General features: G+C 39.9%; 1 protein-coding gene across 1 annotated transcript in view; it reads right to left on the reverse strand.

Annotated features, from left to right (window-relative positions):
- Positions 1–21,549, reverse strand: part of STN1 (STN1 subunit of CST complex) — a 48,289-nt gene that overhangs the window by 13,417 nt on the left and 13,323 nt on the right. Inside the window, exons 2-7 of the mRNA XM_030488364.1 lie at positions 18,243–18,382; positions 13,620–13,715; positions 9,058–9,129; positions 7,128–7,289; positions 5,713–5,824; positions 4,718–4,880 (exon numbers count right to left, since the gene is read on the reverse strand). Of these exons, the coding sequence (XP_030344224.1) occupies positions 4,718–4,880; positions 5,713–5,824; positions 7,128–7,289; positions 9,058–9,129; positions 13,620–13,715; positions 18,243–18,375 (738 nt within the window). The 5' untranslated portion in view covers positions 18,376–18,382. The remainder of the gene's footprint in view (positions 1–4,717; positions 4,881–5,712; positions 5,825–7,127; positions 7,290–9,057; positions 9,130–13,619; positions 13,716–18,242; positions 18,383–21,549) is intronic.

A 21,549-nucleotide genomic window follows, 5' to 3' on the forward strand; every position in this document is an offset into this window, starting at 1 on the left:
CAAGACTCTGATCAATTTTTAATGTGAATGCAAACATTTGGGGAGGGGAAAAAAAAGAAAAAGATAAAAATATCTCCAAAGCAGCACGGTAATTATTCAGTTTGGCTTAACACTGAGAGCCCGTCAGAAAAGGGAGATAATTAAAACCAGACTCTGTGTGAACTGACACACAGCTCAGCCTGGATGGATACTGAAACAGAATCACTAGGAATGCAAGTCAAGGCATTGACAGAGCGAAGGCAAAGAGGCAGGCTTGGGGGTGAGAAAACAAGTAAGCAGCTGCTACATATCAGCACTCTCTCATATGTCCTGCAGAGTCCCAGAGAAAGGGCTCCATGGCAGAGGGACTGTTCCTGAAAAACAAATGAGGGCTCCTGCCCTCTTCAGGGACTTTAGCATTATCCTGAAATGACACAGAAAGTTGGCATTTTTTTTCTAGTGTGCTCTAGAAGATGCTTCCTCTTCTCCACTCCTACAAGTAAAGCAACAATTGAAAAGTTTTTATGTGAACACAAGCTAAAATTACTTAATCTGTTTTTCTGGTCCACCCAAAATATCTCCACCATCTCATCCTGCAAATTCATAAGTCAATAGTACTTCTTCCCAATACCTTATCACCTTCTGTTAAGCGAAACCAGGCTGTCACTTTCTCTGGACTTGGATCCCCTCAGAGCCAACATACAGCTAAGCTTGTGATTTAGTCTACTGTGCAGAAACCTGGAGGAGGCTGAATATGGGGCTATACACAGAGAGAAGAAATCTAGGACTATGAAATCCTATTTTCATTTCAGACTTGAAATGCCAGCATTTATCACAGTTGTGAGGATGTACTGTAGCTGTTAGCGTAGTTCCTTCTGAGTCACGGCTTATTAGCCATCACTTTACTTTTACAAAGCTTTTCATCTGAGAAATGCAGATGTTAAGTAGTTTAACTGCTGATCCAAAGCACCAGCAAGATTTGAATATCGATTTTGAATTTAACTCTCACAATGTCCACACCTCGTTTTGCAAAGTGCCTCCCACCTCGGCATGCCTTAGTTTCCCCAAAATCACTCATTGCTTTTGCAAAGCATCTCCCCCCCACCACCACCTACAGAAAGAGAAGCAGCTATTAAATAACAGTTTTACCATCACTACCCTCGCTCCCCACACCAGCCAAGGACTCTGTAGCAAAGCTAACGGAAGAATCCATGTCTCCAGAATTGGTATTTTAATCAATATACTACACCTGAAGGGTTTCACACAGCTTAGTGAGCTGGTACTGTGCAACCAGTTATCCTCAGATCTCTAAAATAAGATAAACTCTGTACAATCAATAAAAGGTCAAAGAATGAAGTGGTACAGGAATTAGTCAGTCTGTTCAAAATGCTGGAAGTATGTAACCTTTGGCTCATTGCAAATCACAACACACCCTGATGGTGTTAGAGTTTCCTGGTATAACCACATACGTGATTCTACTCATGGAACTGCCCTTTGCAATTTCTCATGCAATGTTTAATCCTTAGCACAGACAGGTGATAATTTTAGTAATAGTGATTCTGGACATGTCAGTCCTGAAGTCCTATAATAAGCTCTGCAATATACATATTTAAAGTAGCAGTGAAGCTTCCTCAAGAAGCAAGAAGACAAGCACATAGCATTAAGAATGTATAATGCACTGTATTATACTTACAGTACAATGTGCAGGGTATATACAGTAAGTATGAACAGCACCATAAAACTCCCTGCTTTAACTACTTGTCATTGCTGACCCCGAGATAATATTCAAATCAACAGAAGTACAAATGGTAGAGTCTGAAAATCACAACCCAAGTTACATGTCCAAGCTAGTGACATACACCAACTGGAATGGCAATACTAAAATAGCACACACTATAGCTTAGGCATGGAAGAAGTGCATAAAAATGGTTAATCAAGGCTGGCTAGTTGCAAGTCATATTTAATCCAGTTGAGAAACTGGATGGATCAAGTTCACATGTAGTTTTCTTTAGAAAAAGGAACCAAAGGCTTGTCTATTTGCCAAACACAGTTGCCTAAATCCAGCAAGTACACTCTGTAGGTTCTCTAAGCACAAGCTTGCTTTTTCTGTTTCTTTCTTGTAATCTTCCTTGTGGCACCAAGCCCTCCAGTCTCAAAAGTCATTTGTTTTAAGGGTTAAGGGCAAGGCTACAGCTTAGGTATAGAGGGGGCACTTGTTATGTGAAATAAAGCTCTACTGGTTTTAAAACCACCAAGCCTTCCAATTCTCTTACCCATCCTCTGTAGTCTATAAAATTAAATACTTCCTAGTATACATCTGAGCAGAGGATACGATTTGAGTTCTGCTATGTGCATCTGCTAGAGGGAAATTTATTCTGGAGACCCAGAAGACTGCACTGCTGGAGAGCCATTAGGACTGGAACTAGGTATTGTAGGACACGGATGGGATGTGGACAGGCCTCAGGGTACAGTAATGCTGAAAAGGAACAGAGATGCTGCCTACCTCAAGCTATACCAGCCACCTCCTTCCATCTTCAACCCCTGTTCCACTCCACTGCCAGTGACTCCATAGCAGCTCACCACCTCCCTGAAGAAAATTCTCCATAGGGACATACCCTGCCACTATGATGAACACTGTGCAAGTACTTTAAAGGTTGGGAAAGAGATGAAGCAGGTGGACCACATCTCCCAGGGTCACAGGGAAAGGAAGACAGAGGCAAGAAAAGAGTATAACAGCAACTCTTGCAGGGTTAAAAAAAAATGAAGTTATACATCCAAATAATTCATCCTTTCACATAAAGGAAAAATGCAAGAAGTGAGCAAGTGTGTATATTGCCATGTGGTCTGTTTGGTCCACTCACCTAGCTACTGCCTAGCCAAATAGACATAAAATAACATCATTCCATGCAGAACCTTTTATCCTTTTGGTTTGAGGGCAATACAAACCAGAAGACTACAGAGGGGAAAAGAGAAAAAGAGTGAGCGAAACCAGATCTATTGCACTTATTTTTGTGGATCAAACTGGGTACTTGACCTTTTGCCAATTACAAGAAGTGTCCCCTTCAAGAGACAGGGCAAAAGAGCAATGAAATGCATTTCTAGAGCATTACTTGGTGCTCCTCTTAAGGCGTTCAGGTCACTTGACAAGTGCAGGTTCTTTCTTATGCAAAGATATATAAGCCTCTTCGCAAGGGATTAATACCAAAGGGCAATAGGGAGAACTGCAATTTCTAAATAAGCATCCGTGTGCCCAAATTCCTGGGACATATACTCACACCTTTGCATTATGGTCAAGAGTAACTATTAATTATTATGACTCCTCATGACTGCTAACAACACTGATGCTACATTGGTTTTGTTGGTTTGAGTTTTTTTGGTTGGGTGGTGGGGGTTTTTTGTGCCTTTTTGTTTGTTCTGCACCAGTTCCTACTTTAAATGGCTTTGCAGGTTATTCATCTTGATCTTTCTATAAATGCTGAAACTTCAAAGATGGAAGTTTCAGGTATTAGCTACAAGGACCACTACTTCCTTTAATGTAAAGTGTTTGGGAACTTTTAATACTATTCCAGCTAGTTTATAAAAAATACCCTGTGCCATGTTGGATATTCTAGTACCAAACTTTTCTGTCAAAAATGAGAGTAGCTCCTGTTATTGGTTATATCTATGCTTGCTTTAAAGCAAATAACAAAAACACCTTTAATAAAAGAAACAGCTAAAACAGCTATCAGGAAGCAGCTATGACCTCATCTACAAGGGAATGTTTTTTGTCTTGTTTGTTTGGTTTGATTTTGGGTTTGTTGTTTTGGGGTTTATTTTAAAGAATTAAACAAACATCAGATGTTATTATAACATAGCACTTAACTTTTACAGTGCATATCAAAATGAGGCAGTGAAAATGACTGCCATGGATTTATTTCTCTAGAGAAACCCAAGAAGTAAACAAGCGTAACACAATACTAGATTCGGTTGCCATTGGTAACATGGTAAAAGCCAGAACTGTTACTTTTGCAGAAATTTACCACTTCACACCAGTTAAGAATCTGGTTTGTAACTTACCCAAATAACAGAGTAATATGAAGCCATTTGACAAAATGTTTTTGTTCTACTTCCAATTCTGCAGTAGATCAAGAATGTACTATCTCACTGGAAAGTTTCTTAACAGTTTGGTTACACACAACTGCATGTAAACTGATTTCAGTTAAATTCCACCTTCTGATCCTTTCAATCATGGCCTTTCACAATTAGGGATTTCTAACAAAAGAAACATGTAGCAGGGAGCACTGTTCATCCACTCATTTTAATCTCTTTGTGAAAGCTACATCTCTGTTAATACATTGAGCTTCAAATGAGAAAGACTTTGTCTTCCTCTTCCTGATCAAATTCAGGATCTGTCCCAAAGAGCTCAAGCACCTTAAAGAGATCTCCTTTTCTCATACTGCCACTATTAACAGACCTAGGTAAGTTAGTGCCTGTTGCAGACTGTAAGGTTACTTAGCCCTAATACAAGGTTACACTTAACAACAGGATTTTCTCATGCTGCTTTCTTCAGTCCAGTTTTATATGTATTAAGTGACCAGGTTTCCTCAAGCTCTGTAAAAAATTTATACATAAAGCTAAAGCACTTGTGGTTTTTGAGTCCTCTCAAGGCACCAGCCTCTTATCTGGTTGTTTATGCATAAAAAAAGTACATGGTATTATTTCCCCCCACTAAACACTTGAAACAGTTACATTCACTTACCTCCTGACAGCCGGGACTGGGTAGATGCACACCAACCAGCGACACCAACGTATCAATTGTTTCCAACTCCTGTTGGTAAAAGGTCTGAATTTTGTTTTCTAGTAGGAAGCCTTTCACTTTCTCATGCAGCACATTGATTGAGAAAGTCTGACCCTCCAGGCCACTACAAGGACACATAGAACATGTCAAAAGGCAAGAAATATACTACTAACATTTTTTAGTTACCTAAAGTTAGCCTGCTAGACTGGTTTTCAAAGATCTAAAGGTATTTTACTGTCTTTAAAGAATGTGAATTTAAAACTTTAATTAAACCAGGCCATTTTTATATGCAATAAGCATTGAACTGTTCCTCTTCAATCATTTGCTGTAACGATGTTGTGATTTTAAGATCTGCAGTCTCTGAAAACACACTACATGCATCAGACCTTCCCATAAGCATCGGGCTAACCTTAAACCGCACACAGGAATGGGTGAGTGTTTGAATCAGTTTGAGGTTATGTCTGTGACTTGATGATGACAAGGGCAGCAGAAGTTGAGAGCATTTCAATGGAATAGCTCCTTACCCTTACGCAGAAAACAAAAGCAAGGCAAGGATGCTCCTGCATTTAATCTGTTGACCTCACCCCCAAATCTTGCTCAAAACCCCAGCTTTTTTACTAGATGCAAGAGACCTGTATACAGTATTTTACCACCTTCTGAATATTCACTTTGGTTCAGCACTATATTTATTTTCTCAGATTATGCACAGGTATCTGTGCATAGAAAGGTTGGACCAGATGATCCTCGAGATCCCTTTCAACCTGGTATTCTATGATCTCATCTGTATGGATCATCAATTATTTGGGAGAAAAGCAGGCTGCAACTGCATGCTTATGCAGAGACTAAATCACAACTGGGCCCTGTTCTATTTTTTTTTCCACAGTTATTACAATAACAAATAAACATTAATAAAACCCCACATTTTGCCCCAAGACCAGTCTGGATACTGCATTTACCTCTGTCCCTCCTCAGGGCCTTGGAAAGGTTTATCATAAACTTCTCTATAGAGACAGGGGAGCTCCAGCATTCTTGAAATCTGAACATCACACACAGGATCATCCACTTTATCTGGAGCAGTAAAAACAACACACATACTTGGCCAGGACTGCCATACCAATCTTATAAGCAAGAACACCTGAGGCAGCACAACAGAGCTTCACATGCCAGCATTCAACTGGCAGATTTTATTCACTGCTGGTTTTATAAAAACAAAACCACAAAGGCCACTCCTGCTTTTACAGTTTACAAGGAGGTAAATGGCCTGTTGTGATGCACTGCAGATCATGCTTCTGTCTGACAACTTATTTACCCAGAATTTATGATCTCTATTTTACCTTTCAGAAGTCTTTATCCATTACATAAAGTTAACACATAGTAAGGAGCTTTATTTGGGCCAAGGTGAAAGGAATTTAGAGGCTATTTGAACTGCGTGGCTCTCCTCTAATGAAACAATGGTATTATTACCAGCCCTTGAATGCATTATACATTCATAAATCTTCTGTCTGGAAAGGAGGTTGAATTCCCTCTCAGATTTTAGCTAGAGCCAAAAAAATCTAGACTTTTTTCCTAAGCTACACAGGGTTTTCATAAAAGATGGGCTTCCCCCCATGAAAGGAATCATTTGCCTATTGTCTCAAAGATTTCACTGGGGAAAACTGACTCTTACACAATAGCACAGGCATAGAAGAGAGAAGCTATGTAACTGGGAGCCTGTAGGGTACACTGAGTGCACTGCAGAACCCTGCTGCCTAAAGAGCTGTCCAATACATGGGCAGCACCTGCACGCGGGTATGTGCCTGAGTGACGGAAGATGAGGGACACTTCTCAGTCATTCCGCAGAGCCAAACAGCTTGGAAGAACCTTGGCTTCAAGTGGTACAATGTGCCCATATGCTGCTGTCTGCCCATGGAATGGATTATACACGCTGCAACAAACAGCAACCGTTTCTCCAAAGCAGCTAAAGCTCTTGATGAAGTGTGACATAAATCCTCACCAACTCCCTTCCCATGGGCTTTGGCTGTTCTATGTCAACACAAGGAAAACCAAAGAGCAAGTCACTCTCACAGATACCCAACCACAGTATCTGCATAGTATTCTTGTATGCATGCTAGTAATCTTTTATACATCTTTTATAAATGAGGCATTTTCCAGGAAGGCCTCATTTACAGGCAACCTAATCCTATGCATTTAGTAGTGTGCCTTCTAACCTTCCACTGCTAAAATCGAGATAAAGACACGCAGATGTAAATCCCTTTGGAAAATGAGGTGCCAAAAAAGAAAGTGGAAATAATCCAGTGAATTACATACAGCTTAGATCATCTCACAAATTCAGACAACAAAGTTACATATGTCACAGGTCCACAACACTCACAAAAACATGAAGCCTGAATTTCTCTTTGTTGCCTGTAGGTTCGGATGTGACCTCTAATCCTGACAACATCCCCGATCTCCAGCTTGGTTTTCTGGTTCACCATTTCTTGGAGCTTCTTCATCTGTTCAAATACAGTAAGACTGCTGGGTGTGCTTGGACGACCTGCAAGAAGTGAGGGAAAGGAAATCAGGCATTAAGGCCAAGAGGACTATCCTTTTGCATTCACCTAAACATCCCAGGACTCACATTACTAAAAAGAGGTTAAGGTCCCAGGCCCCATGTGTCCTGGGTAGCAAAACATTTGGGTGATAAAGTCAGTTTACAGTATTATATTTATTTAATAGATCACCCAGGGGAAGTGTGAAAGGGATGAGGAGGAGACACTGATTTACTACTGAAAATGTCGTAGGTGGGTTGCAAAGTTGAAACTCATTAATTTGAAATGGGTTCTGTCATTTTTTGATTTTGTCATGCTAAGATGGATGAGAGGTGAAAAGAAAGGTCAGCTGAACTTACATAAAAGAATGAGTCATCTGAGGTGTGGCCAAAGTATTCATGTGATGCAATTTGAAGTCTACACTGAGATGAAAGCAACTTGACAGAACTTCACATTTACATAACACACCTTTGCAGGCGAGTAAATTCTTCATAACATAAAACCTGATTCATGATCCAAGTATCCCCGATCATAATTACAAAGGGCTGGAAGGAAGTTTCCTGTGCCCCCTAGGAGCTGTTTTCTTTAGCAAGGTACAAATTAATTGATTTCCACTAATAACATAGTGTCCATTCAAGCACTGCTGATGTACAGGTAAAATCAGAACACAAAGTTGAAAGAAGCATTCTCAGTCCTTGTTCAAGTAGTATTTAAGTTCCTCATAAAAACCAGATTTGATTGTGAGTCCCCATTATTTTTTTGGAAAGCTGTGCCACAACATCACCTCTAAAAGTGAGAACTGACTTCTAGATTCTAGGTGCAGTTGGGATTGTTTCTACCAATTGTCATATCGTTGTTAAATACAAGTAAGTATGAATTATCTGTTTATACAACTGGGCTCGTTCCACAGACAAAGTTTTTAACTTTTACATCAAGTTTTTCTCTCCCCATTCTATGTGCACATAACCCTAACACCAACATCAGCAGATGACACTGGTAACATTTATTTCAGCAGGATTTTATCAGCTCCATATCAGGGTTGTCAATCTACCACATGACCTTTCAAGAACGTCCAAACCAGAGTGCATTCCATACTTTGACCTATGAGAAATGGTGGGAGAAAAATCAAAGAGGAAGCCAGACACTAGTGAGCTCTTCTGTTATCGAATGCACTAATAGATTAAATTCAAATGCACAATTTCTGCACATTTAGAACTTTCCCAGATCATCAAAGACTGCTGGTATCCTCCCACTGTGTTTTATGCTACTTTCAAGTTCATCATGGACAGTATATGCATGAGCAGAAGAATATGAATGCAAACAAAAAAAGAGAAGATGAATGCTAAAACCACTGTATCACAAGAGTGAGGAAAGCATACCAGGTTGCTGGTCAATAGATAGACTTTGGAAACAGAAGCTGTGGCATGTGGCAGGTTTCCAGCCTAGTTCCTCACTAGATGCAGTCACACAAAGAACCGTAAGAGGATTCTCTGAACAATGTCACAGCATAGAATTGAAATACCATGTTACTCAGATAAGGAAAAGGCTTGACAGGTCATAGTGTAATGCTTTTATTGACATCACCATTGGACACAACATAAAGAGTAATATGAAAACTCCTAAACTAGACCAGGCTGTAGGATGTGATGGTTTAAAATTTAGAAAAAGCATTGAATTTGCTCTTCTGCAAGTTTAATCATTTAGTAAATTACTTAAGACAGACATAAGCAAAAATGTACAGTCAAAAGAGGAATTATTTATTTGACAAGTTACCTGATAAAGATGTTTCTGCCACCATGGGATTTTTCCAGCAGACACAATTTATAACTCCAGTACTATCATCCACTGTAAAAAAAATAAAATAAAAATTGCAAGAATGACAGAATACGAAAGGTAGTGATGCTCCAGGAGGTGAAAGATACACAGACATGTAGTGAGAGGACTGCCAAGGATGTCTCATTGCAACCAGTCTGAAGGGGAAAGTAGGTGCTCAATCCCTGCTTATACCTCTGAAATAGTCTTGACAGTCATTTTAGTCATGGAAGTAGCTCAGCACCAGGTACATGCTTATGTGCATGGGCAGCAGAGTAACAGCTATAGTCTCAAAAAATGATCAAGTACTCATTTAAAATATGAGGCTTCAGTACATATACTAGCTACTGAATCTCATTTAATCTCATTGACAAGGGTCAGAAGAAGAATCAGTGTTGCAAGCTGAAGCCAGACAAATTAAAAGAGGAAATCAGACACAAACCACAGAAGCATTACAGCAACAGTGAGAAACCAGCACTTCAGCACTGGGGGGTACAGACTAGGAGTGAACAGACTAAGAGCGCTGCTACCTCCAGCTGCATTGGTCTCCATGCTAACAATGTGCACAAAGTCTGCTGGTCATTCCTCTACAAGATGTTCCAGAGAGCAGAAAGGCAGCTCCTCTAGCCAGGAAGAAGACAGCACATGCTTGTGGTTCTGCTCTAGGCCAAGAATTCCCAACTTAAAGTATACATACTGGTGGCATGCAAGACACTTCCGTTTCCAAAACAGCTTAACACCTTCTCCAGAGCACAGGAGCTGTCTAGCTTTTCCTGTTTTGCTAGCACCCAATCAAAGTAAATTTGGGGATTTCTGCCCCAGGCACTGCATTGTCAAGGACAGTAGAGAAGACAAAACCCAAAGAAAACTAAAAAACTAACAGAAGAATCAACAGTTCTACAGGTCAAGAGATTGTACATAGATGGCCTGTCCAATAAACACTAACTGAAAAGGCACTAAATATTTGTCAAGCCACAGCAAGGATCACATCCCATATCCAGCTAATGCTCCAAGCACCTTACTGCTTGAATGTAACCATCTCTAAGACTGAGCTTCTACTCTTCACAAATTGGAATTTGCAATTCTTTTCTGCTCCTTAAATCAGATCCATAACTACAAAAGTAACAGCAATGTTTACCAGGAAGGTACTGATTGGTACCTGCAGTCATTTCCTCTGGGAACCATAGCATCAAAGCATAATGCCTTTGCATTGTCTCACATGTTTTTGAAACAATCTCCCTATTTGGGGGATCCAATTTCAAATCACTGTCTTGCCTTCCTGTTTCCCAGTAGTTTAGCTGCATATTCTTCATAACAAACATTTATAAAATGCAGGCAATTCCAAATTCCATCCCAAAAGTACACTCATCTCATTGCTATCCTCCTTTTGAGATGCTGTGTCTGCAGCTTTAATTTTGTACCAGAGTACAGATAATGATCTAGCTGCTAGGATTTCCTCCTCGGTATAGACAAAACACAACTATTTTGGTAAGAGTCAGAGCCTCCACATACCATGCCACTAAGAAACAGGGCAGATGACATTTCACTGTTATATTACTGCAGCTTCTAGATGCTCCAGCTTGCAACTGGCTGTTGCACCAACTGCGACAGATAGGCTTCCTAAAAAGAGCTTAGAAACAAATCAAACAAGACTGAAGGATTAGGAGGCTGGACTCCCCCTCATCAATGTAACAGCTGAAAACAGCTGAGTCCTGGAGAGACTGACCTGTTCTTGACCACGCAGGAAATCTGGTAGCAGAGGAAAGCTCTGAAACGAAGTTTTCCTACTTCACAAATAAAAGCTTCAAGCGAAAAGACAAATAACTCCTCAAGCACAGATGAATGAGAACTCTTGCAATTGTATTCTAATTAGACAGGAGAGTGATAATCTATTTTAAATGCATTCAAAGGGTCTACAGACTTCTGAAAACTTCCTGTGCTCCCTGTGCCGCCCTTCCTCATGTCCACGGGTTTAAACTTCTTTTTGTTTTCATGTGGGTTTGTTTTTTGGGGGTGTTTTGTTTTGGTTGGTTGGGGTTTTTTTAGCTCTTACATTAATGATACAAGGGGTACCACTCTCAAAGCTACCTGGTAAATGAGATAACTGTGTTCATTTTTATTTCTTCAGGACAAAAAGGATATGGTTCCTGTAGGGCCTGCATGAGCCTACTGAGACCCCAAGTGAGACGCTTTTAGTTTGTTTTTAAGGCAAGTGCCTTTCAGCCTTTCAAAGCAGTTCTGGAGAATAAGGAAAACCACATGGGATGTTTTGTTTTGGTAAAAAGGAAAGGGAAAAAAGTCACAGGTCAGAAAGGTACATTAGGTAAAAAATGAGCTTGTTCAAAGTTACACTTTAACTAGATCTCTTTCTCCTAATTGATCATGATAATAGCAACAATCGATCAAATCCAAATGTCAACATCAGGTTTCACACATGGTTGGGTTTGTTTGTTTGTTTGCTTCTTTAAGCTTGGAAAGAGCCAATTTACTCTCTTTTACAATCGTTATTTTGTCACCAGTTCTGGCTGTACAATTTTCAGCCCAGAGAAAGATTCGCTGCGACTGATTTAAGATCAGTCACAAAATCTTAAATCTTTCAATTGATGAAAGATGTAAAATTCTCTTAAAATAAGTGGTGTATCTTCTGAAGTAGACAGATAGGAAATGAGGGGGGGAGATAGCGGCAGTGACACAAAGACATTTCAGTTCTCCATCAGAGAAAAATTACAAAGGGGGAATTGCTTTGTAAGTCACTTTTAAGCAGATGGGAAGCGAGCAAGTACCAAGCAGTGTGCGGCAGTTCAACTGACGAAACATCATCTCTGTGACTCACCACCTCTGGCTGTTGTACCCAGAGAAGCAAGAAGTTACAAGCAGGAAACTCTCTAAGAAGTTACGATTTTAGGGGTGTGGAGTCGGCCAGCCTGAGAGGGAGGGCAGGCTGGGGAGGGCAGCCTGAAAGCTCGAACCAGGAACTGCTGGAACAAAGAGTGGAGTTGGATGTGAAAGGACAGCAGGAAGCCAAGCTCACTGAGAGCTGTACTTAGAGGTCGGCTGATCTAACACTAAGGCCTTAAATCCATGACTCCACAGGTTCTTTTTGTTTCTATTCCTTCATTTTCTGCCCCAATCAAATATTTCCAACAAGTTTACATCGGAACTAATGCTGAGAGCAGCGTGGGAAAACCTGGCCCATAGAATTGTTTTTTACCTTGGTCATTTTGATTCAGTTTTCCTCTGTTCTCATGAAGCAATAACTACATTTGCATACTAGTGCAATGAAAGAATAATAGCTGACGTTCAATTTATATTTCAACACTTAATTATATCCCCACCTCTTAACTTCGGTGCTTGTTTAGCCTGTGCTACTTAAGTGCCTGAGAACTTGTGCTTCAAAATATTTACTGTCAACTCATTATTTAGCATAATGGCAGGGTAATAACAAACATCAAGAAATTAGACTTAAAAATAAACTAAAAAATATCCACCCTAAGAAACTTGCAGAGACATTTCAATAGAGCACAAAGCCAACACTAAGCAGCTGCACCCACTGTGGGGTACACTATATGCATTTAGCAGATAATGCTACTCTGCAGCAGTATGATGCAACTGCAGGTGCTGTGGGAGCAGGGACCTGGTCGTCAACTGTATCTTCACAATACTCCTGTGAGTCAGGGAACTGCTGCTGACTCGATTTCATAAATGAGGGAATTGGATAAGAGGCACTCCATGACTTGCCTCCATCAGGTGGAAACGCAACACAGAGGAAGACACTGGACATGAGTCCTTCAAGCGCTTCAACAGGATCTATGCATTCCTACTGTGAGATGACCTCCCCCTTCCCTGCTTTTGTAACTTGCCACATCACTCTGTTTTTATTCCAGATGAAAAAGACAGCTGAATAAAATGACAATCAGATGTTTCCACGTTAAAAGAACAGCCTGACTATTAGGAAAAGCAATAGGGAGGAGACAACTTCCAGCTGGTGCTGTTAAGGACTGGTACTATGATGCTCAAGTTAGATTTGCTAAGACTCTTAAAGCATCTAAATATAAACAAGCTCCTGACTGCTATTAAAAGCTGTCTCCAAGATACAACAAAACACACAAAAAGTCAGAAAGGTTCAAAAAAGGAAGAAGTGACTTCTCATTTACAGGCACTGTTAAATCCATTTTTATCTTACCAAAGAAACTGCATATATATATATGTATGTGTATACATATGTGTGTTTGTGTGTGCGAGAGGAAGATTGTGAGTCCAGTGGCAAAGCAATAACTAAAATTAAGATGTGCTAGATGACCCTGAACAAATCAGTTACTGTTTTAACTGTTTCTCTACTTTTGAAGTGGAGATAAGTAGTAGCTTCCCTAATTTGCTAAGTAATCCAAGCTGCAGATATACATTGTATTAGGATAAAAGCATAGTTGTTTCAAGAACAATGATCAAACAAGGCAACTTTTAAGTTCTAACGGTAACTAAGATTAGAAGGCTGATAAGCGCAAGAAGAAAGAAACTTTTCTTACCTCCATAACTATAGAAGGCATCTCGCTCTTTTCTTTGAACCACTATCCCAACAACATCCACCTGTCTTACTGGATGTCCGTTATAAAAGAATATACCTAGACACAGAACATACTTGATAAGTGTAACTTACTTTCAACATCCTACCCTATTCAAAGTCATGTTTGTCACTAAAAAACACATACTTTCTTACATATTTAATATATCTTGAATTACACAATGCCTAGTCATGTAAAAAATTTCCTGGATCAGTGAGGACTGGGAACACTTGAAAAGAGAACTATCAGCTCTACTTAGGATACCAAAAGCTTGTTTTTGTAGAGTGTCAGAACTCTATTAACCTCTTGTTTTCTTGCACACTTGGACTTGAAAACCAGTTTGTTTGCTGCAGTTTTTAGGGGTTTTTTAGTCGTTTCATTGTTTCATTTCGGTTTGGGGTGTTGGTCTTTTTGTTTGCTTGTTTTGCTTTTTAACATCTTCATCAGGCTTCAGAATAAATAATAGAAGACAATAGAAGCAGTCTGAGCTTCTCACAGCGCACCTGTTCCTGATTAAGGCAGAGCTTCCAAAAGGAAAACTAACATAATTCCGTCTTTCATTTCTAAAAGGACAGGAGCCATGGGGGGCAGGGGAAGAGAAACAATCCTCTTAGATGGCGGCATACACTATGCAGTCATCATGGACAGCACCCTGAACTTCAGTTTCTGAAATTAGAGCTTCTAAAAACAGTCCTTCAAAGCTATTTTTGTGCATATATAAAGATGACTTAAATTAGAATAACATGTGAAAACGTGTCCAGGAAACAGTGAGGAATCAGCGCTCAGTGGACTTTGACAGCACTGAGGTTGCTACATGCCCTTTCAAGAGAGTGACAAATGTTGTTAACAAACACCAATGCAAACATTATACACTGAAGCTTCACAGTCCACTAGCAGGAGGGGAATAGGGCAATAAGCTCCAGATATATCCTGGGCTGGCTAATTTTCAGTCTATGTGTTTTGTTCAGTTTTTGAATATCGCTGCTTCACTGAAATATGCTATCTGGGATGTTCAATAACTGTCTTTAAAAACCAGGTAACTCCAGGGACTAAGAAGGGAACATTTGGCTCCATACACTGTGGCAAGTCTTATTCTTACAAAGAGAAAAAGAAACACCGTGGCAAGGGAGTGGGAGAACAAAAATCAAAACCAAAATCCAAAAATAACTTGACCTACATAGCTGGCAGCCTTAAATGAGCCTGGAGTTAACTTACTTCACCTAAGAAAGACAAAACACCCGAAGTTTCAAAAGAAATCACAGATGATCAGCCAAGCAGCTCATAAACAGAAGGTTTGCTCATAAAAATCCAGTGCAATGTTTTGAGGATGTGTCCATCACTGTCATCTTAGAGCTGGCTGTAGTAATCGTGCAGTCACTGGTCAGGTCTGGTGTAGCGAATGTTTAGCAGGTCCGTCCACTTTTCTTTCATTCCATTTACCAGGACACCAATAAACATTGCTATAGAAACCCTCAATGGAGATGCTCCCAGTGAATATAATTGTTCACTAAACCTTACAAAATCTCTATAAAAATAGGTCTGAGCCAGTTTCTGGGTAATTCTGTGGAGCAAAGACACCAAGCTCTTGACTGTGCAAACAAGCAACATGTTATTATGTTCATTTCCGTCAGTAAGCTGAGTTTTGACAAATGACAGAACCAGATAAAACTGGTTCTCTACATCCCCATAAACTCACATTGAACTCCACCCTTACTCTTCGAGAAACTACCCAAATTTGGAACATGAAATTATATTCACACTTTTAAAAGTTGTTGAACTTGACTTCAAGGTGTAAATTGTTTCTCCTGCCAGCTTACTTGTTCATATTGGTAGCAGTAAAACACACGTGAAGGTATGTGCAAGTACATCCAGTCAAGCCCCTAGTAACCCAGCAAATCATGTGTTCATTAACAAGCTGTTACCACAACAGGAAGCCATAGCAGTGATATAGGGGGCTCTAGATACAGAGCTCTCTAGGGCAAATTCTGGTCATGTCTTTACCAGCATTACTAAGCACTGAGCTGTTTGCCATTGCTTGAATTATTATTACCTCCTTTTATGCTATTTGTAGCTTCCCTCGCTTGTTGATAAGCTGTCACAATGCAGTAGTGCATGATAACTCTGAGAAAAGCTCATTTCCATTATGTGTTGTAACAGAGTTTGACACCCACTCTCATTTCATGGCCTCTAAGACAACACAATTGCTGTTTTTATCTGGGAGGTTTTCCAGCCTTCTTGTCACCATTTATAGCAGGAGAGTAATTGCCAGGTTTACTGCTTTCCTCTCTGTAAAGGGATTAGTCATTATGGCATCAAATCCTAATGCTTAAAAATGGAAAGAAAAAGCTTATTAGGTCATTCGGTCCATTTCCTCAGGGCCAATGCAAGACCATTCTGTACAGTAAATTCCTGGCAATCTGTACAGTCAGGATATAAACAATCGCAGTGAAGGGCATCCCACCTTTTTCCTGGGAAGGCTGCTCCATGGTTTGGCAGATGTCATTCTAAGGATGTTTTTCCTGACATTCAGTCTGTGTCTTTCCATTCCTCCTAGTTACAACTCTTTGGTTTGCAATCATTCATTCTTAATTACCATTACTTAATGACTGATTTACAACCAAGCATATATTTAGCTTCAGCTGGTCTTTAACAAACCCATTAAAGGCAGGAAACATCAACAGCAAACACCTACCTGCTTCCTTCCCGAAAAGACTTTTTTTCTTTAGTGTTTCTGTTGTGCTAACAGTTGTTGCCAATAAATAAGATACACTGAAAAACATCTGGTTTGGTATATACACAGCACCAGGAGAATGAAAAAAAGCTCAGAGTGTTTGTTCTATGAAATATCATTTTATTCTTTAAAGTTTGGCTTAGAAAATGATACAGGATTGCAAGCAAGTTTAGTTGTTCAAAATGTCAGATGTACAGGAAGTAGAGAAAGCTTGCATGCACCAGTTTTAAAGGCTGGTATCTTGACATGACAAACACCACTTCCTTAGGATCATCTTAGGAAAGAAAAGTAATAACAAAACTGAAAGTTCTGAAGCAGAAGACAACTCACCTAAGAACAGGAAGGGAAGTGAGAAGGGAAATTAGAGGTAAGAAAGAGCAGGATTGTGTTTTCTAGGACGGTTCCTGCTTTTGTGAAATGTTTGTTGTTTTAGTTCAATTCTTCTGAATATATTTTTGCATGTATATGTAACTAATGTCCAAGACCAAACTACAATCCTAATCTGCTAACTTTGAATTGTTTTGTGTTTGTTTGAAAACAATTAATATGTCTTTAACTGAAGCAGGAACAAGTTTTTACCAGAAGCATTTGCTATACCAGTACTACTATAAGACTGCACACTTTAAAAAGGCCTCTACGTACTACTCACTGTAGTACAAACATCAACAACTGACTATAGCGTCATTCTTCCAGTGGATTTAAGACAAAAGTCTCCTATCATGTTAAATAACAGAGATATATATGTGCTGGGCTTTGCAGTTTGTCATGTCCCTATGTATATAAAAATGGTTGCAAGAGCAGCAAAAAAACTCCACCGCTTCTTTGCTTCAAGAATACACTGCTGTTATCCTTGCTGTTAAAGGAAAGTAAATAAGAACACCAAAACCTACAAGGCAGAGCATATTCAAAGAGCCAACCAAGTGTACCTTGTTGCTGTGAAGGAAAGAAAACCAACCAAAAAACCCCACAAACTCCTCTTAGAGTTTACTGCTTTTTCTCATTAATTCAACGTAACTTGGGTTCCTCCCTGATTATCTCGCACCTTGTCAAGCTTCAATTTGGAGTAATGAACCTTTCTATAGCACAAAACTTACTGAAGTCTATTTAAAGTCTTCATAGAGAAAATGGAAATTCAAGGTCAGACCCCTGTTGCTTTAGACAACGTACACATGTGGGTGATATTGGCTGAAGACCAGCAGGAAACAGACTGCAAAGCATACGATTTACAACAATGGTTAGGAAATGAAAGGTGTGGTGTAAGATTCAGCACAGATGCCAGAGTTTACAATAAGGTTATTCAAATATATGAAGAATGTCATGTGTCTATCATATCTGGAAAGTAAGTAGACAAAACCTCAAAACCTGTACCTGTTTTATAACACCTTAATATTCAGAGGAAAAAGCAAAACCACATACACTCCGCAACATCATGGACTCAAGATTTTGCAACAATGAGAAGATGCATAAAATCCTTCTCAAATGTTGTAGACAGTGGAAAGACATAACACACGACCAGAAAGGACCAGCATTTTTAGAATTAACGTTATCTGAAAATAACAAGCACTACCACACAGATGAAATACAATATTACCTTAATGTAAAAGAGGTTCTGCATCTATCTATCTGTATATATATATGAGAGGAGGAAAAGCCATTAGAATGAACATTTTATTTTCACATACATTTCACATGCAACCTGTTGTTCCCAGAACTGTTAAAGTTATCGACGTCACTTAGCCTAGGGGCATGGAACATTACTGGTGTTCATGAAGCATTCCGCAATCCCTCAATAAAGAGCACAACATAAATTAATTACAATTCTGTGTGCATCATAATCAGCACATATAAGTACATACCTGGCACTTGTTTAGATTCTCTCATTTCCTTTATATCTTTAATATAGAGTCTTGCAAATGCAAAAAATACAGGATCCATCCCCCAGTGCAGAGAAGGTGTCTCTTCTTCATACTTCCTACACTCTGACTGCATTCAAAACCTGTGAACACAGAAGAACTTGTGATTATTTGCTACACAGGTAAAGTCACATATGTTCCACCTGTACAAAAAAATAGCCTGGGATTTTACACACAACAACACAGCAGAGCTGATGAGAGACACAGGAGCCTACCTAATACAGTGTTATCTCTGTGTTACCACATGAAATATTCAAAGTGTCAATACTGAGCAGGATTGTGGGATACTAATTGGCTACTTTCTGGTTATTTTTTCTCCCTATCATTCTTTTTCCCTTCCGTGAGATATTCCCCTAATTGTTCATCCTGTGCTTTACTGCAGTGTGAGGGAGGCTTATTTTCAATTAAACAAAAGCAGCTGGCCTTTCTTCATTTTGGACATACAGTCTCAATTAACTTTGTAATTGTTACTTTCCCCTTTTGCCTCTTGAGGTTGCCCTGTTTAATACCTGCCATCTTATGCCATTACCAGAGCCAATGCTCTGCTTATCATAGAGTTGATGTCAGAAAAAAACACATCAATCAATTCAGGAAGGATCCTTGTAGAGGTTTGGAAGCTGAATATACTTTTTATTAGCTTGTCCTGTATGGATAGCTAATAAATTATTTATTAGCTTCTCCTGTATGGATAGCTAAAGCTTTCCAGGTCACCCTCAAATGAGTTTCAGCCACTTACAGCTATAGGGCAAAGGTGGTAAGTGGAGTGATTTTGAGGAGTGCGTAATAGGGCTGAGATCTGGCAGCTACAGTCTCCTGAGAGGGCACAGCTCCCTGATGGGAGTTACCAGTAGCCTGCAGGAGACACTTCTGGTTACTGATGTAGAGGAAACATGCCATGAGTAGCATGATAGCATCTTGCTTCTTTGAGAAACAAGAGAGCTTGGATTCTGCGTGATTTCTGTCTTCACACTTACATTTTAATTTGGGCAGGAAAACAGAGCGTAGCATAAAATGCTAGAGTGCTGCTGGCATCTACTCTATGCTGTGAAAAGAACTGCAGATGACAATTACATTCATTTCTAGGATTTATTTTTATTTTTTAAAAAACAAAAGGTTAGCCATATGTTGACTTTCCTTAGACTGGTCATTTGTTTTGTCAGATGTTGAAAGTATCCAATTTAGTCAATTCCACCAGTCACTTTATCTTCAAGTTAACAAACTGATTTTGTTTACACCTGGATTTATGCCTCTCCCTGCTACAGGCAGCTTTTCCAAACCTCTCTCTTCTGCACACACAACATCTACTCAAAAACATCTCACCACCCTTTCCTCCCTCCCACCTCCCCATGAAGCACATTTTTTTCTGCTGCTGAATTGCAGACACCGCTCAGTAGAAATGCATACATTAAGCTGTTAACTGTACGATCTTAATAATGCAAAGCTGCTATTCCTCCATATGGCAGTTCTCCAGTTGCTTGCTATAGTCTGTGTCAAATTTAGACCATAAATTTTCCCAAGCAAACACAGGGTTTGAACCTGTGTTTTACTTAGCATGCTCGTTTTCATAATGAAATTAGTCTTCCCCATCTCTTTCTTTTTGCTTGCATTCTCTAGTACCAAGTTGCCTGCATTGTCTCTATGCAACTGTGCTCTTATAGCTTCTATAAAAAAAAAGAGTAGGGGGGGAAGGAAAAATATAAAGGAAAAATAAAAAATAAATGTAGCCCAGCAAAAGGTGATGGTGAATGAGAAGAGTTCACACATCAGTTGACAAACACACACACTACAGGCAATCAAGGTTAATGCATAATGAGTTGGAATAAAGAGAAGCATTTTGGTCAGTGTCATCATTCAGGGCCAGTGTCATCCAGCCTCCCACCCAGAGTCAGGAACTTTTAAGATGTAATTTTGTCCTTAATGGTGCTACAGTCGCCAACTATTCCCTTCCAGTGGTGCTTCTCCCCTGACAAGAATCATGGATATAGTCACGGACTGTTGTCCAAGATCATCTTTTACACAAAGTAATATTCCTTTCCGCACTGTAACCCCCACCTTACTCTGCATGGTTACAAAGTCTCTCATAGCTCAGCACCTGGGTTTTTCTCTGAGACAGATGGCAGGCTGAGCTAAGCAGCCAAAAAGAGAGAATTGGTAACAAGCCTGTCTAACTTTCTGCATTTTGCACGAACAACCACACATTGGAGCAAAAAGCAGAAGTCACCCCTGCACATCTGAGGGGAAATCAATGAAGTAGCACCACTGGAGATTACAAATATCTGCATTTTGGTATTTCAGCAAACAATCGTCAAATCTGAAATGCCCAAATGTTAAGAGATTACTAGCCAGAAGTCCAAACGACACTTCTAGCTATTCAAGCGTCCCTTCTAGCTATGAAGATTCTCCCCAAAGCTTTTACTGCTTCCCCATCCTGAAGGGAGAAGGATTTCTGCAGCAAAAGCTCTTTCAATCTCTGAAACTACTGGGAGCTAAATCTCATTCTGGGGCTTCTTTCTAGCTCCCAGGCCTTGTTACAGCTCCTCACTGGAGAAATTTACACCCATCATGTTTATCTTCATGCAGAGACTCACTCTGCTTGGTTGAAGTCTGCTACAGACACACCAAGTTTAATCTTACAGATCTGGCAAAGATTCCCTGACAACAAGTAAATCAAGCCCCCAGCACTATAAAGAGATCATAAGAGTTCTTGAAGCCCACAGGACAAATCTGCTGAAGCCATGAGTTACAGACTCTCCATCCAGACCAGGCTGGCACAGTGAAACCGTACTCTGGTCACTCAGTCGCTTTCAGCAATGTCTGACAGGCACATGAAGAACATTCTGCAGGGCAGTCTCCCCTTGGCTCTTCATGGTCCCAACAGCCCTCCCAACCACCACCCAAAACCAAACCCATTTTCTTTCTTCCCTCCCCAGTGGCCACTTGGTAGCTACATTTGAACAGTGACCTACTTAAAGCCGAAGGTTTGTGGCATGCTGGGAGTAAAAGATATTTACTGCCTCCTGTGCTGCTTGCCATCACACACTCTTATTAAAAATCCATTCTTCTTGTGGTGTTGTCTTTTTGCTCCTATAGTAAATGAAGATATTCAGTCAGAGAAGCAACCCTTCCCAAAGCACCTATTTCTCAGTTAGTTTCCAAGCTTGTTTCAGGCAGATTGATAGCATTAGAAAACATAACTCTTACGAGGCAGATAGAATCATAGAATAGTTAGGGTTAGAAAGTACCTTAAGAT

This window comes from Strigops habroptila, chromosome 5, assembly GCF_004027225.2.
Source record: "Strigops habroptila isolate Jane chromosome 5, bStrHab1.2.pri, whole genome shotgun sequence".
Classification (NCBI taxonomy): Eukaryota; Metazoa; Chordata; class Aves; order Psittaciformes; family Psittacidae; genus Strigops; species Strigops habroptila.